The sequence below is a fragment of the Rhinopithecus bieti genome, unplaced genomic scaffold (assembly GCF_001698545.2).
Source record: "Rhinopithecus bieti isolate Rb0 unplaced genomic scaffold, ASM169854v2 scaffold_22042, whole genome shotgun sequence".
Taxonomy (NCBI): Eukaryota; Metazoa; Chordata; class Mammalia; order Primates; family Cercopithecidae; genus Rhinopithecus; species Rhinopithecus bieti.
Genome location: NW_016810459.1, coordinates 591211 through 607503, shown reverse-complemented (window position 1 = coordinate 607503; position 16293 = coordinate 591211). Strand labels below are relative to the sequence as shown.

The 16293-nt window shown below is 42.0% G+C and overlaps 1 protein-coding gene and 1 pseudogene across 1 annotated transcript in view; one reads left to right on the top strand and one right to left on the bottom strand.

Annotated features, from left to right (window-relative positions):
* The window catches only part of KIF24 (kinesin family member 24), a 74837-nt gene that overhangs the window by 3314 nt on the left and 55230 nt on the right, over positions 1–16293 (top strand). Inside the window, exons 2-3 of the mRNA XM_017892066.1 lie at positions 14030–14677; positions 15414–15603. Coding sequence (XP_017747555.1) covers positions 14055–14677; positions 15414–15603 — 813 coding nt within the window. The 5' untranslated portion in view covers positions 14030–14054. The remainder of the gene's footprint in view (positions 1–14029; positions 14678–15413; positions 15604–16293) is intronic.
* Positions 6773–8022, bottom strand: LOC108542174 (serpin H1 pseudogene; annotated as a pseudogene).

Sequence of the window (16293 nt, the reverse complement as noted above, 5' to 3'; positions counted from 1 at the left end):
CTTATTGATTATTACATTATCTCCTCCCATTAAAATAATAGTGCCCACGAGGGCAGTGACCTTATCTGTTTTTGGGATTTTTTTTTGGAGACAGGGTCTACTCGGGTCACCCCGTTGTCCCCACATGAATGCAGTGGCGTGATCATGGCTCACTGCAGCCTCAGCACTCCCAGCCAAGTATCCTCCTACCTCAGCCCGCAAGTAGCTGGGACCCACAGGGCACATACCACCATGCCCAGCTAATTTGTTTATTTTGTAGAGATGGAGTCTCACTATGTTTGCACAGGCTCGTCTCAAAACTCCTGGGCTCAAGCAATCCTGCCTCGGCCTCCTAAAGTGTTGGGGATGGCAGGCATGATGCCACTGCGCCTGGCTGAACTTGTCTGTTTTGTTCACTTATATTCCCGGATTGCATTCAAACAGGGGCCCAGCTCATACAAGTCTCTCAAAAAATATTCTTGAAGATTGGATAAGGTTCCTCTTGGAACTGTGACATATCTGTGTCTATTATCAATTCATTGAGTAAATACAAATTGCATCATTTTGGTGCCCAGAGCAGTGACTCGGGGCACCACCATCTCTGTCACAATTTTCCTAAGTATCAAATTACCCTGATAAATAGTTTCTACCACCCGGTTACCACAAATGATATCAAATGCTTTTATAGAGTTTTAATGATAGTGTAGGAATATTTATTCATTAAACAATTATTGAATATTACTTTCCAATCACTGTTTTATTTTTTTTTATTTTTTTTTCTGAGATAGAGTCTCGCTCTGTTGCCCAGGCTGGAGTTCAGTGGTGCATTTCTTGGCTCACTGGCAACCTCTGCCTCCCAGTTCCAGCAATTCTCATGTCTCAGCCTCACTGAGTAGCTGGGATTACAGAGTGATTGTGCCAACATTCTCAGATAATTTTTGTATTTTTTGTGGAGATGGGGTTTCACCACGTTGGAACCAGCGCTGGTCTTGAACTTTTGGCCTCAAATGATCCACCCACCTCGGCCTCCCAAAAGTTCTGGGGATTACAGGCATGAGCCACTAATGCTCGGCCCCAGGCAGTGTTTTAGGAACCTGGGTATAAAAACACTAATAAGACACATTGCTTTTTTTTTTTTTTTTGAGAGGAAGTCTCACCCTATCGCCCAGGCTGGAGTGCAGTGGTGTCATCATGGTTTACTGTACCCTCAACCTTCTGGGCTCAAGTGATCCTCCCACTCAGCCTCCCAAGTAGCTGGGACCACAGGTGTGTGCCACCATGCCCCATGCCCCATTAATTTTTATTTATTTACTTATTTATGGAGATGAGGTCTTCATATGTTGCCCAGGCTGGTCTTAAACTCCTGGGCTCAAGTGATCTTTCTGCCTCAGTCTCCCAAAGTGCTGGGATTACAGGTGTGAGCCACTCTGCCTGGGCAAGCACATTCCTTGACCACAAAGAGATTATACTTTATTAGGGGAAATAGACATAGTCAAATAATTATCATGTAATAATTATTAACATAATTAACTGTAATAATAGATGCTAAAGGTATGATGCAGACATGGAAGGGACATCTGATCATATTGGGGAAGACCAGAAAAGACCTCATTTGTTGCTATAATCAGTAAGAGGTAGACAGGTAAAGGGAAGTTTGATGATAATGGAGGAGGCCGCTTAAGAGCACAACGTGAATGAATGCACAGAGAAATAAAATGGTCTAAGAAGCTGACTAAACTGGAGAGTGAGGAAGGGGCTAGATTATAGAAGGATTTGTGGGACATGCTTAGGAGTTTGGACTTTGTACTGTGTGTAGGTGATTAGATGCCATGAAGGGTTTTAAATAAGGGAGCAGCATTGCTATAACTGCTTTCAAAAGAGTGATCTGTCTCTACAGTCTGGAAGATGGTTTGATGGGGGCCATAACTGGAGGCCAGGAGAACAGGTATGAGATATGTAATGAATAGGTGGAAGATACGGGGCTGAATAGCCAGAGCAGTGGTGGTAGGAATGACGATAGGAGAGGAGAAATTTGGCAATTATTTGGGAGATTAAATTGTCTGGATCTGTTGATTAGGTTTGGGATTAAGGGAGAAGAAGGCCTCTAGGATGCTTTCTCATTTAGTTCTAAGTGACTGCATGAATGGTATTTTCACCCCGCTTCCAAAGAAGAGAAGTGGAGGGGCAGATTTTGTCAGGAGGTATAATGAATTCTGTTATTGACAAGTTCAGATGCTCAACTGTGGAGACATTTTTATAGTGATTCCTGCTGTTTTTGCTGCAAGACATAGCCATGAGATTGTTTTACTATGAGGCGAACTAAAGTTACACTGGGATTCTGGAAGTAACCCACTTAATAATATTGCATAACATCCAGACCAAAGAGACTAACTGAGATTTCACCAGCAATGAGGGGTGGTACTGTGTCTATTACAGTCTTTTAAGTTAGCCACTTGCTTATGTGAGATTTGATTAGATAAAACTAGTGGTATAGAATTATGTAGCCAATATATGGCTATGTGATCACTTTCTAAAACAAATTTATATCATGGTTTTGAATAAATTAAATTATCTGTGCCTCAGTTTCTTTATTTGTAAAAAGGGAGATGATACTAATTGCCATCTATCACAAAAAGTCTTGGAAGATTATTCAGGTAGCACAATTAATTACATGTTAATAATTTTGATTACAATGAATGAAATTACTGTTTTAGTCATTCTTTGCTTTCCGGATGTCACTCCTTTGGAAATAATTCCTGGTCCCATGGTGGCAACAGTTCCCAAAGGGACTGAAAGAATCTCTATCATCTTCGTAATTTATGAAAACTGATTGTAACAGTTATTTTTCTGATTGAACATGTGAAATATATTTTGTTTAAAGTGTTTTATGACTGCAATGTGACAAAAATCTGCAAACGACAACTTCCTGCAGTTTGGTCAGACCAAGATTTTAAAATAAAGCACTGAATTTAAACCCAACATTGGTTACCACCTGTTACTGAGAAGTCTTTCAAAATTAAACCTCTATATTTATTTGCACTGGTTTAAGATAACTGGGTTCTAAAATTTTGTTATGTTTATTTTTAGGTGATTGCTCATGCTCTTCACCAAATGTAAAAACGTAGTAGACTCATTGTAGGGCTCTTGAGGGGAACTGTAGTAATTGCAAAGCATTAGCTACTTAACCATAAACAAACTTGAAACTATTTTTTTTTTTCAGTTCAAAACAATTTCTTGAAAACTACTTTTAAAAAATGGATATAATTTACATGATTTATATCCCCAAATTCACATCTTGCCTTAAGAATTCTATTAAGTATCATATATTCTAATTCCTTTGCAGCAGCTGTTTTAAGCAGTTGTCTAGTATCATCTGTCTTCTGTTGAGATCAGTAGTCTATAGATAGAAGAATCCCTAGAGTTTGAAATAATAAGTTCTCTTATGGGGGAAAAGTGTATACTATATTTTTCACCCTTTAATCTCTCACTGATAATACTGAATTTCTTGTGTTCTTAGTGACCTTATGCCTAATATGGGGTAAAGAAATGTTTTAATAATAAAATTGATTGAAAATGCTGATTTTCTTTTGTATCAGTTTTTTGGAGACGGAGTCTAATTCTGTTGCCAGGCTGGAGTGCAGTGGTGCAATCTCGGCTCAGTGCAACCTCCACTTCCCAGGCTCAAGCAGTGCCCCCCAATGTCAGCCTCCCAAGTAACTGCGACTAAGGCATACATCACTATACCCAGCTAATTTTTGTATTTTTTGTAGAGACAGAGTTTCACCATGTTGCCCAGGCTGGTCTCAAACTCTTGGGCTTAAGGGATCCAACCGCCTTGGCCTCCCAAAGTGCTGGGATTGTAGGCATGAGCCACAGTGCCTGGCCTTGTATCAGTTTTGAATAGTCCAGCGGTCCCAGTGACTTTGTTAGTAACTTTTAAAAATTGATTATTATTAGGCTGGGTGCCGTGGCTCATGCCTGTCCTAGCACTTTAGGAGGTCAAGGCAGGAGGATCACTTGAGTTCAGGAGTTTGAGACCAGCCTGGGCAACATAGTGAGACCTCATCTCTTTAAAAAAAAAAAAAGTGATCATTATTAGTGTTTGTCCAGGGCTAGATGGGTTGGGGGGAAATGGGGAGTGACTGCCAGTGGGTACTGGGTTTCTTAATGTAAATGTAAAGTTGGTTGGTATAAAGGGACTAGGAGCAGGTAGAACCATGGAGTGTATTAGAAGAGTATATGCCCTTGTAAAAGGGACAGCCACTACTCTGTTTTGGTCTACTACTTCCTTATCTAATTGCAGGCCCGATGTAACTACATCTTTTAATTTTCAGGAAAAGCAGGAACTGGATATTTTTAATTGCTCCTAATTTTTTAAACAGTACAACAAATTAAAAAAAATTATTTTAAAAACTTTGTAAGCCAGACTGCAAAATATGAAGATAATCCTTCATGGACCAAATATTGTAGGCTAGATCAGCTACAGATTAGATTATCTCTGTTGACCTGGCTAGCTGTAGGACTCCTTTTAAAAAAATCTTACAAAAATAAAATGTAGGACAGGCACAGTGGCTCATGCCTGTAATCCCAACACTTTGGGGGCTGAGGCAAGAGGATTGCTTGAGCCCAGGAGTTCCAGACCAGCCTGGGCAACATAGGGAGACCTCATCTCTACAAAAAAATTTAAAAAATTAGTCAGGTTTGGTGGTGTGCACCTGTAGTCCCAGCTACTTGGGAGACTGAAGCAGGAGGATTGGTTGAGCCCAGGAGTTCATGACTACAGTGAGCCGTGATTGCACCACTACACTCCAGCCTGGGTGACAGAGTGAGACCCTTTCTCAAAAAAAAAAAGTATGTATGCATGTATAGCTTTTTTTTTTTTTTTTTTTAATGCTATAGGTAGATCACCGTGCCTGTTTTGTTTCAGATGCTTAGTGGGTACATTACAGAAACTGTCTCCTGCAAATGTATAATCAGTACACTTGTGGAGAGTACTTTAATATATCTAATTTTACTGTCAATGCCTATATAAATTATTTCAACTTTAAACTTGAAGAAGCAGAGACCCATAGATGTTAAATAATCTGACCATGTATCACACCTGGTTCTTAGCAGAGCCTGACTGAGTCCTCGGTTTTTTTGCCTCCTAATCTAGTAATCTGCTATAATGGTTACTACTGCACAAGTGCTTTGGTAGTCTACTAACAGATATTTGAAATAAAAATCTTATTTAACATCTTAAAATAGAAAAAATAAACCATGTAGGTATTTTGCTCCCTGTTCAATTCCGTCTCCCTCCCTACAGAATAAGAATGTGTTTGGTGGCAGTGGTAGTTTAAGGGCCTATGTTTATTGGATGTCTATGATATGTTACACCAATGCTTTAGTGTTAGTTACCTTTAAATCTAGTGACATGTCAATAATTATAGCTAATCTATTTCTAAGAAGGATGGAGGGAGGTCTTACATTACAATATGTAGCTACAAAGAAAACAGTGCATAAAAATAAAAGCACACATTTGAACAATGCAGATATAACTTAGTACATGGAGAAGGGTCATTATCATGGTAAGCCTGTCTAAAGAGATCTAGAGCAAAAATCCTGGGGTACAGGTAAAATAAAGCTCATTTCAGCAACATTTTGGCAACTTGAGTTCAAACATACTTAAATTTGTAGAAAGAGAAAAATTACTTTAGGTCCTCCCATCTCCCCTCCTTCCCAAGGGAGATCTGTAGCTATTTGTAGGTTATAGCCTTTTCCTTTTTTTCCTTTTTTCCTTTTTTTCTTTTTTTTTTTTGAGAAGGAGTTTGATTTTTGTCACCCAGGCTGGAGTGCAATGGCGCAATCTTGGCTTACTGCAACCTCCGCCTCCTGGATTCAAGAGATTATCCTGCCTTAGCCTCCTGAGTAACTGGGATTACAGGCGCCCGCCACCATGCCCAGCTAATTTTTGTATTTTAGTAGAGATGGGGTGTCACCATGTTGGCCAGGCTGGTCTCAAACTCCTGACCTCAGGTGATCCGCTTGCCTCTGCCTCCCAAAGTGCTGGGATTACAGACACGAGCCACTGTGCCCGGCTGGTTATAGCCTATTTATTTTCTTGTTGTTGTTGTTGGAAACATTTTATTGAAAAAAAAAATTGTACAAATAAGTTACTGGTTTGATAGCAACAAAGGCTCATGTTCCCCTTTCCTCCCCATCTTTGAAAACTAAAAAAGAAACAAAACAAAAGTTCATCCCCACAACACTATTCTTGACCAGAGTCTGCCCAGAAGCCCATCCTGTGATCTCTTTCTCGATCTGCCTCACTGGGGCCAGGTGATTCTGGGGATGCCTGGTCCCAGGGGCTGCAGCACCTAGTTTTGTAGTTGGGAGACTGCGACAGAGCTGGGGAGGCGGCTGAGGTGTTTTAGTGTCACGAGAAGAGGACTGGCTGATACCCCTAGCTCAATTTGGTCTCACAGTTGAGAAGGTACTTGGCTATAAATATGAACGCTGAGTGAGGCAGGCTTGATCTGTGACTTTGAGGGCAGGCAGGATGACTATGGCCCAGGTCCCACAGGATGTGGAGTTTCTGGGCTCAGCATCATGGTATCTGGGCCCCATGTCCAAGTGGAATAAATTCTAGCTGGGAAGGTCCATTCAAGCACACGGGAACCCTGGTTTGTTTTTCCACCCCCACCCCATAGAGTATCCAAGGCTGGTACCTCACCTCCCCCGCAACCCCAGTAGCACCCATGTGTCTCCAGAAGCCTTTAGCTGCCTCCTGCTATCGTGTGTGCACCCTGAGGCCCTACAACTCATCTCGTATCTTGTCAACCTTAGGCTGGACTGGGCGACCAGTGAACAACAGGGAGCCACCCTGGGTGTCCCACACCAGGAAGACGAAGGGGTGGTCAGGGTAGAACAGCTTGGGGCTGCGCAGCTCCTTGTGCCCATAGATGTCCTGGTCAAAAGGGTTGCCGTTTGTGTCCAACTCAAAGGTGGTGGTGTGGAACACACTGGCCAGGTACAGATCCTTCTTGCGTGGCATGTGTGACAAGTTTGCCTTGTTCTTGTCAATGGCCTCAGTCAGGCCAAGCCCAGACAGGTGTTTCTGCAGGTCATGGGAACCTCCACCACACCCTTGGGCAGGGAGATGGCGACAGCCTTCTGCATCTTCCCCATCCAGATCTTCAGCTGCTCTTTGGTTAGCAGCTTTTCAAGGCCTGGAGGGGCTCCACGTGGTGGGGCATGAAGATGATGAGGCTGGAGAGCTTGTGGGCTGGGGCATCTCCACGATTTGCAGCTTTTCCTTCTTGTCGTCATAGTAGTTGTAGAGGCCTTTCTGGTGCATCATCATGACAACCACGGTATAGGACCGAGTCATCATGAAGCCATGGTTGTCCACCATCTTGTGGTGGAATTTCTCATCCCAGTGTGGCTTGAAGAACATGGCGTTGACAAGTAGGGCGCCGTCCGTGCAGTCCACGTCCTTGGTGACCTCAGGCAGCTTGCCGTCGGTGGTCTGCGTGGCCCACTCGTTGATGGACTGCAGCGCGCTGCGCTTGTCGCGGAAGTTGATCTTGGAGTGCTCGCAGCTGTAGGGCTGCTTGCTGCTGCGCACGAAGTCATCAGCGAAGCTCACTGAGCTGGGTCCCTACAGGCGGCTGCCCAACTTCCAAGTCACGTTTCGCGCGGTGGAGTTGCTGAGTGAGCGCAGCGGCTCGCCCTCGCCAGCGTGCATCTCCTCGTCGCGCAGCTGCTTGGTGCTCAGCACTGCCTTGGCCTGCGACGCCGTGGTCGCCTTGCCGCCCAGCGACACAAGCCCCAGCGACGAGGCCGCCACAACGGGTGACACTAAGATGTTCTCCACCGCCTGGTCCTTGGCCATGGCCTGGTACAGGCTGAAGGCCGGGCCAGCGCTGCGTTCGGCAGCGTGGCTGCCTTAGGGTTCAGCTTCTCCACCGTGCCAGGAGCTGCTGTGGCTGCAGGTTTCTTCACCTCGGTCGCCAAGGCCACCGCCAGGAGGCAGAAGGCGCTGAGGAGCGGGAGGTAGCGCATGGCTGGGAGGTGATTTGCATGCACCACGGTGGACCTGTGAGGGCTGGGTCGGGCTGGGTTGGTCTGGGCTGGCGCTGAGACCAGAGTCTCGCTCATGAGCCACGACACGATTCTACTCTTCTATAGCCTATTTCTATGTAAGTTTTACAACTTATAGCCGAGGGTTACTTATATGTTCATTGTTCATGTCTTTTTTTTTAGGGGCGGGGTCTCACTATGTTGCCCAGGCTGCATTATTCATGTATTTATCTTGTTAAACCACCGGCTTTAGACTTGTTTGTTCTTCTCCCTAATTTTCTAATCAGGCTTCTACATGTTGAGGAAAGGATTCTTAAAGCAATCCTTTGCTCCCATGCTCCCCTAACTACTGAAAAATAAATCCAATAATACAATTTGAATTTAAAATTAAGATTTTAAGGGTATGGTAGTATCCCCTTATTCGAGGAGGATGTTCCAAGACCCCGGTGGATGCCTGAAACCATGGATAGTACCAACCCCTATTATAGGTTATGCTTTTTCCTAAGTCTAGAACTCTTTCATTCTTTCACTTAAAGGAAGCACTGTGGCTTCTCTTTGGCATGTCTGAATTGCTAACATTACTACTCTTTTGCGTTGGGGCCATTATTTCAGTAAAATAAGGGTTACGTGAACACAAGCATTGCAATACCCCACAGTTGATCTGGTAACCAGAATGGCTACTAAGTGACTAATGAGTGGGCAGTTTATGCAGTGTGGATAGGCTGGACAGTGGGATGATTCACATTCCAGGAAGCGGGAGCTGGTATTGTGAGAGATTTTAATTGTGCTACTTAGAATGGTGCACAATTTAAATCTTACGAATGTTCCTTTCTGGAATTTTCACTTAGTATTTTTGGACTGGTTGCTGAACTGGAGGACAGGTACTACTATAACTTACATTGAAATTGTCAATCTAAAAACAACAACCAGTAAATAGCACTTTTTTTTTTTTTTTCCCTCTGTTGCCCAGGCTGGAGTGCAGTGGTGTCGGCTCACTGCAACCTCTGCCTCCTGGTGTCAAGTGATTCTCCTACCTCAGGCTCCAGAGTAGCTGGAATTACAGGCACGTGCTGCCATGCCTGGCCAATTTTTTTTTTTCTTTTGAGACAGAGTTTCGCTCTTGTTGCCCAAGCTGGAGTGCAGTGGCGCAATCTCGGCTCACCGCAACCTCCGCCTCCTGGGTTCAAGTGATTCTCCTGTCTCAGCCTCCCAAGTAGCTGGGATTACGGGTGCCCGCCAACCACCCCCAGCTAATTGTTTTGTATTTTTAGTAGAGACGATGTTTCACTATGTTGGCCAGGCTGGTCTTGAACTCCTGACTTCAGGCAATCCACCTTTCTCAGCCTCCCAGAGTACTGGGATTACAGGTATTAGCCACCGTGCTCAGCCGCCTGACTAATTTTTGTATTTTTAATAGGACGGGGGTTTCACCATGCTGGCCAGGCTGGTCTTGAACTCCTGACCTCGTGATCCACTCGCCTCTGCCTCCCAAAGTGCTGGGATTACAGGTGTGAGCCACTGCGCCCAGCCAGAAAGCACTATTTTTACTTTAGGAGTTTGCTTCGAGTTTTTAAAAATGGAATTCTGACTTAATGAATAACATTTTTTACATAAAGCATCTAACATAGTGCTTGGCATAAAATATAACTCAATACATTTTAGTTTAATCAGATCATCAAAGTAGTATGAATGTGGACTATCTGCTGGCATAATGGAATTAGCCTTTTACATAAAGTGCTTTTTTAAACCATATGAAGTGTTCAGAGTGAAGTTGGTAACAATATTGTGGATATTCGGTTTCTTAAAGTTGTAAGGACCCTGAGGATGTTGCCATTAATTTGGGTGATGGTACTTGTAAAGAATTAGGAAACTCAGAGAAAATGGCTCTATGGCCACATAAGCAGGCGTCATGGAATCTTTTTTTTTTTTTTTTTTTTTTTTTTGGAATCTTTTAATCACTTGGTTGCCTTGGGCAAAATAGTAGAGATGGACTTTTTTTTTTTTTTTTTCTTTTTTTTTTAAATAGAGTCTTGCTCTGTTGCTAGACTGCAGTGCAGTGGCGCAATCTCGGCTTCCTGCACCCTTCACCTCCCAGGTTCAAGTGCCTCAGCCTTCCAAGTAGCTGGAATTACAGGCACGTGCCGCCACAGCCAGCTAATTTTTGTATTTTTAGTAGAGACGGGGTTTCACCATGTTGGCCAGGATGGTCTCCATCTCCTGACCTCGTGATCCACCCGCCTTGGCCTCCCAAAGTGCTGGGATTACAGGCATGAGCCACCACGCCCAGCCGATAATGGAACATTTCTAAATTTTTTTTTTTTTTTTTTTTAGAGTCTCACTCTGTCACCCAGGTTGGAGTGCAATGGCACAATCTCAGCTCACTGCACCCTCTGCCTCCTGGGTTCAAGTGATTCTCCTGCTTCAGCCTCCTGAGTAGCTGGGATTACAGGTGTGCGCCACCATGCCTGAGTAATTTTTGCATTTTTAGTAGAGAGGGGGTTTCGCTATGTTGACCAGGCTGTTCTCAAACTCCTGACCTCAAGTGATCCTCCAGCCTTGGCTTCCCAAAGTGCTGGGATTACAGGCATGAGCCACTGTGCCCGGCCCATTTGTAAATGTTTTAAATGAACAGAATCTAAGCAGATACTGTTCACTTAAAATATTTGTTGTGGCCGGGCGCGGTGGCTCAAGCCTGTAATCCCAGCACTTTGGGAGGCCGAGATGGGCGGATCACGAGGTCAGGAGATCGAGACCATCCTGGCGAACACGGTGAAACCCTGTCTCTACTAAAAAATACAAAAAACTAGCCGGGCGTGGTGGTGGGCGCCTATAGTCCCAGCTACTCGGGAGGCTGAGGCAGGAGAATGGCATAAACCCGGGAGGCGGAGCTTGCAGTGAGCTGAGATCCGGCCACTGCACTCCAGCCTGGGCGACAGAGTGAGACTCCGTCTCAAAAAAAAAAAAAATATTTGTTGCACACCTACCTGGCATAGTTACTTGACTGAGTGGGATCATATTGCTTTTGTCTTTAATAATTCACACAGTAGTACAAGGTGGAACCATCTTATATTATCTCTGGAACAAAATTGGCAATAAATTTTTTTAAAAATGAGTATGTATATCATAAATGCCCTATCAGTTTTATCACCAAAACTCTGCAGGAGTTTAGAGAGAAGTCACATTTCCCTGGGGTAATTAATCTAGTCAACAAATATTTATGATAGTATGGATTGTTTTTTATGCCTGTAACAAATAGCATATGAGAATGTTTATGTTAAATTAAAACATAGATTGCAATATAGTTACGAGTACAGTGTTATATACAATTTTTTAAAAGGCTAGAAAGCCACGAAAATCTTTTTTTTTTTTTGAGACGGAGTCTCGCTCTGTCACCCAGGCTGGAGTGCAGTGGCGCGATCTCGACTCACTGCAAGCTCCACCTCCCGGGTTCACGCCATTCTCCTGCCTCAGCCTCCGAGTAGCTGGGACTACAGGCGCTGGCCACCTTGCCCGGCTATTTTTTTGTATTTTTTAGTAGAGACAGGGTTTCACCGCGTTAGCCAGGATGGTCTCGATCTCCTGACCTCGTGATCCGCCTGCCTCGGCCTCCCAAAGTGCTGGGATTACAGGCTTGAGCCACCGCGCCCGGCCACAGCCACCAAAATCTTAAGAAACAATTGTATCAGGTCAATTTGGGGAGACTGAGAGGGAGGAAGGGAGGTGGAATTAGAAATATATTTTTTAAATGAATAATACAGTCACACAGTTTCAAAATTTTAAAAATAAACTGTTTTAGGTCTTGCCCTGGGTGATAGAGACACCAGTGAAATAGAAATAACAATAGGAAAGGTAGTAATAACTACCAGCATTTACAAGCATACAGTAGTTTCCTTCCCATAATCACGCTCTACTACCTACTTCCCCTCACCCCTTCAAGACCACTATTATTGTGCATCCTGTCAGTGATATTTTTTGTCTGATAAGCAAATATATGGATTTATTATATATCATTTATCTCTCTCTTTTACAAACTGTTCTGTACCTTGCTTTAGTAACAATATATTGGATAACTTTCTTTTTTAAATAATATTTTACAGTTTACTTACTCTTTGTAATTGTATCGTAGCATTATTTCATTAAATGGACTATCATTATTTAACCAGTCTCTATTCCATGACTTTCCTATTACAAGCAGTGCTGTAATGAATAGCATTACACTTATGTCATTTTGTACTTGTATGTATTATCTGAAGGATAAGGATAAGTTCCTAGAGGTGGAATTGCTGGATCAGTGCATTTGCATTTGTAATTTCGATAGGTATAAATCAGCGGCATACAATCATAATTACCTAGGGAACTTTTCCGAAGTTCTTATGTCTGCCCTTCCTAAAACCTGGGAGTTATTTCTGGTTGTTTTGTAGTTTTCTATAGATCTGGGATGGGGCTCAGGTATCTATATATTTTAAAGTGTCTAAACTGGGCGGGGCATGGTGGCTTATTCCTGTAACCCCAGCACTTTGGGAGTCCGAGGTGGGTGGATCACTCGAGGTCAGGAGTTCGAGACCAGCCTGGCCAACATGGTGAAACCTCCTCTCTACTAAAAATACAAAAAAAATAGCCAAGCGTGGTGGTGCGTGCCTGTAAATCCCAGCTACTCAGGAGGCTGAGGCAGGAGAATTGCTTGAACCTGGAGGCGAAAGTTGCAGTGACCCAAGATACCACCACTGCACTACAGCCTGGGCAACGGAGCGAGACTCCATCTCAAAAAAACAAAACAAAACAAAAACCAAATCTACCACAAATAGAAAAGGCCAGGATTAGTTTAGGATGTGTTACTCAGCCCATTTAGCCTTTTAGCCTAAGTAGTATTTCCCCCAAAGCTAATTATTCAAGGTTCTTTGATTATCTTTATTACCTTGCCCGCTACTCTTTCTCTATTTCTGCTAGAAAGAGGATCAAATATAAATTAAAATGAAAACAGGAAAGTTTTACCACTAGTTACCTAACTGAATTTTTGAAAACTCTGATTTATAAAACCATTTTAAAAAAGAAAATGTAGTGCATTTACTTTTGGATATTCTCATGAACTTGATTAACAGCGATATAGAGAGCTCGGGATCCTGACTTTAATAATAGACCAGGATTATGTGTTGTTACCACATTATTTGTTAGTATTCAATTAAATATCTCGATGTTAAAAATTTTTTAAAAACATTTAAATGTACAACTATTTAAAATCTTGACCTTAGTATTAATTTCCTGGGTAAATTATTTGATTCATATTCTGTACCGGTAGAGATTGATGACCACCTTTTGGAATGATCTGAAATCCTGAATTGGTTGATGCCTAATTGATGATGTCTTTACTTCTATTTAACTAACTTTTGCCAGTACTCAGCAAATACAAATGCTATCTTCCTTTGAGTTACATTAGTTTATAATCTTCTGTGGTATGCCATTTAATTCTACTTTTCATTTTGAAAGAGTTCTTAGCCCCTGTTCATTATTCATGGGAAACAGTTGTGCAGCATGCCTTGACATTAAGTTGAGCATCTAAAATTAGTCCTGCTACAATCAGTTGTTGGGAACAAGGTTTCAATAGTTGTGGCGTGTGTTAAGTAGACACTGCAAGGTTGGAAGGAACTCCCTAGAAATAAGTAAGTTATGTGTTATGTATGTGTTCATTTGTGTATCTGTGTGTGTGTGTGTGTATATATATATATATATATATATAATGGAAGGTCTCTTTTTATTAAGCAAATTAACGAATTATATGTTACCACAAATTCTTCATATGCAATACAAAGCATCTTTGTTCATGTACTATGCTATTTAATCAATAATTTCACAAGAAAAATATGTTTATTGAGAACTTGACAGATAAAACATTTTTTGCATGTTTGTGGTTTTGTGGTTTTCATTTTTTAAGATAAATAATTGTATTGCATATACTCTATTTCAAGCAAATGGCTTTTCTTTCTCTCTTCAGAGTTTATAGAAACCTATTCACCAAAATGGCATCCTGGTTATATGAATGTCTTTGTGAAGCTGAACTTGCACAGTATTATTCTCATTTCACTGCCCTTGGCCTTCAGAAAATAGATGAATTAGCCAACATTACAATGAAAGACTACTCCAAATTAGGAGTCCATGACATGAACGATCGCAAACGTCTCTTCCAACTTATCAAAATTATTAAGATTATGCAAGAAGAAGATAAAGCAGTCAGTATCCCAGAGCGTCATCTTCAGACACGCAGCCTGCGCATCAAGTCTCAGGAATTAAGATCTGGCCCTCGCAGACAACTGAATTTTGATTCTCCTGCTGACAATAAAGACAGAAATGCCAGTAATGATGGGTTTGAAATGTGCAGTTTATCAGATTTCTCTGCAAATGAACAGAAGTCCACTTACCTAAAAATGCTAGAACACACGCTACCAGATGATTCCCAGTACCATACAAAAACAAGAATTATGAATGCCACAGCTGGTGATTCCTATGTGCAAACAGAAATCAGCACTTCACTCTTTTCACCAAATTACTTTTCTCCAATACTGGGGGATTGTGATATTCCCATTATTCGAAGAATCTCTCATGTTTCAGGGTATAACTATGGAATCCCTCATTCTTGTATCAGGTAATAAATTTTATCTTTCTTTCTTTTGAGGGAAAGTAGCCTCGGGCAAGGGCAGGCCTCTCCTTCATGTCCAGCAGACAACATCTATTCCTTATTTACAGTAAATGAATATAACAGAAATTATCATGAACAGCTTTTGCATCAATAATAGCAATACTTGGATGTGGGAAAATTAATGAGAAAGTGGGAACTTTCTAGGTGGGAGAAAGATGATATTGTTCATGTACATCAAAACAGCTGCGACTTGCCAGGATCTGTAGCAGACCTGTTTCTATTATTTATTATAGCGTAATATGATACATCTAGTACATCCGTGAAAGTAAAATAGTTAACCCTTCTACAATAGAGAAAAAAATTACACAATCCAAATTCACTTAACCCAACCAGGAGACTTAAAGATGCTTTGTTAAAAACAAGGGCATGTAGTTTAATTAAGTAGGTCTTTGGAGCAGTTAGTTCACCTGCACACATTGAAATACGATCCTGATTTTGAGTGCTTTCTACAATTTCAACCCTGGAAAAAACAATTTTGGTGGTTACAAACAGTAAGACATTGTAGGTGGAGATTAGAGTTTGAGAGTCAGGGTGACAATAAGTTATTTTCACCTAGTGCTTCGAGTTAGAATTTGAAATAATATTATGCCTAATATACAGCAAAATGTACTGATACTTTGACCTGTTAAGTCATCTTGTCCTATTATTAAAAATTAAAAGCCTGTTTATAAACATATATTAGACAGAACACTTCAGAGAAACAGAATCCTTGGACTGAGATGGAGAAAATCAGAGTTTGTGTTCGAAAACGCCCCCTGGGCATGAGGGAGGTACGTCGTGGAGAAATTAATATTATTACTGTAGAAGACAAAGAAACTCTACTTGTGTATGAGAAGAAAGAAGCAGTTGACCTCACTCAATATATTTTGCAGGTATGATGTTTTCCTTTTATGTTTGGAACTAATATTATCAAGTATGTCGTTTTTTTTTTGCTTTTTGTTTGAGCAGTGGCATACAAGTTTCTGTTAGAACACAGAAAATCATGTTTCTGGTTTGGGTGTTGACATTCATTCCTGATGTGACACTGTTTTAAGTCATTGATATCCAGGGCCTTCATTTTTTTAAAAAGATGGTGCAATAGGGGATACAAAAACAATTTCTGTTGTGCAGTGAAGCTACATCATATATTCACTTAACATGCTTTGTGTGAATTTAATTATACATATTCAGCAAAAAAAAGGAGGAATGAAGGAATAAAAATAATTTAAATAATGAAGTGGGGCCAGGTGTGGTGGCTCATGCCTATAATCCCAGCGCTTTGGGAGGCTGCAGCAGGAGGATCACTTGAGCCTGAGAGTTTGAGACCACCCTGGGCACCATAGCGAGACCCTGTCTGTCCAGAAAAAAATTTAAAACTAGCCGGGCGCGGTGGCTCAAGCCTGTAATCCCAGCACTTTGGGAGGCCGAGACGGGCGGATCACGAGGTCAGGAGATCGAGACCATCCTGGCTAACACAGTGAAACCCCGTCTCTACTAAAAAATACAAAAAACTAGCTGGGTGAGGTGGAGGGCGCCTGTGCCCCCAGCTACTCGGGCGGCTGAGGCAGGAGAATGGCGTAAAC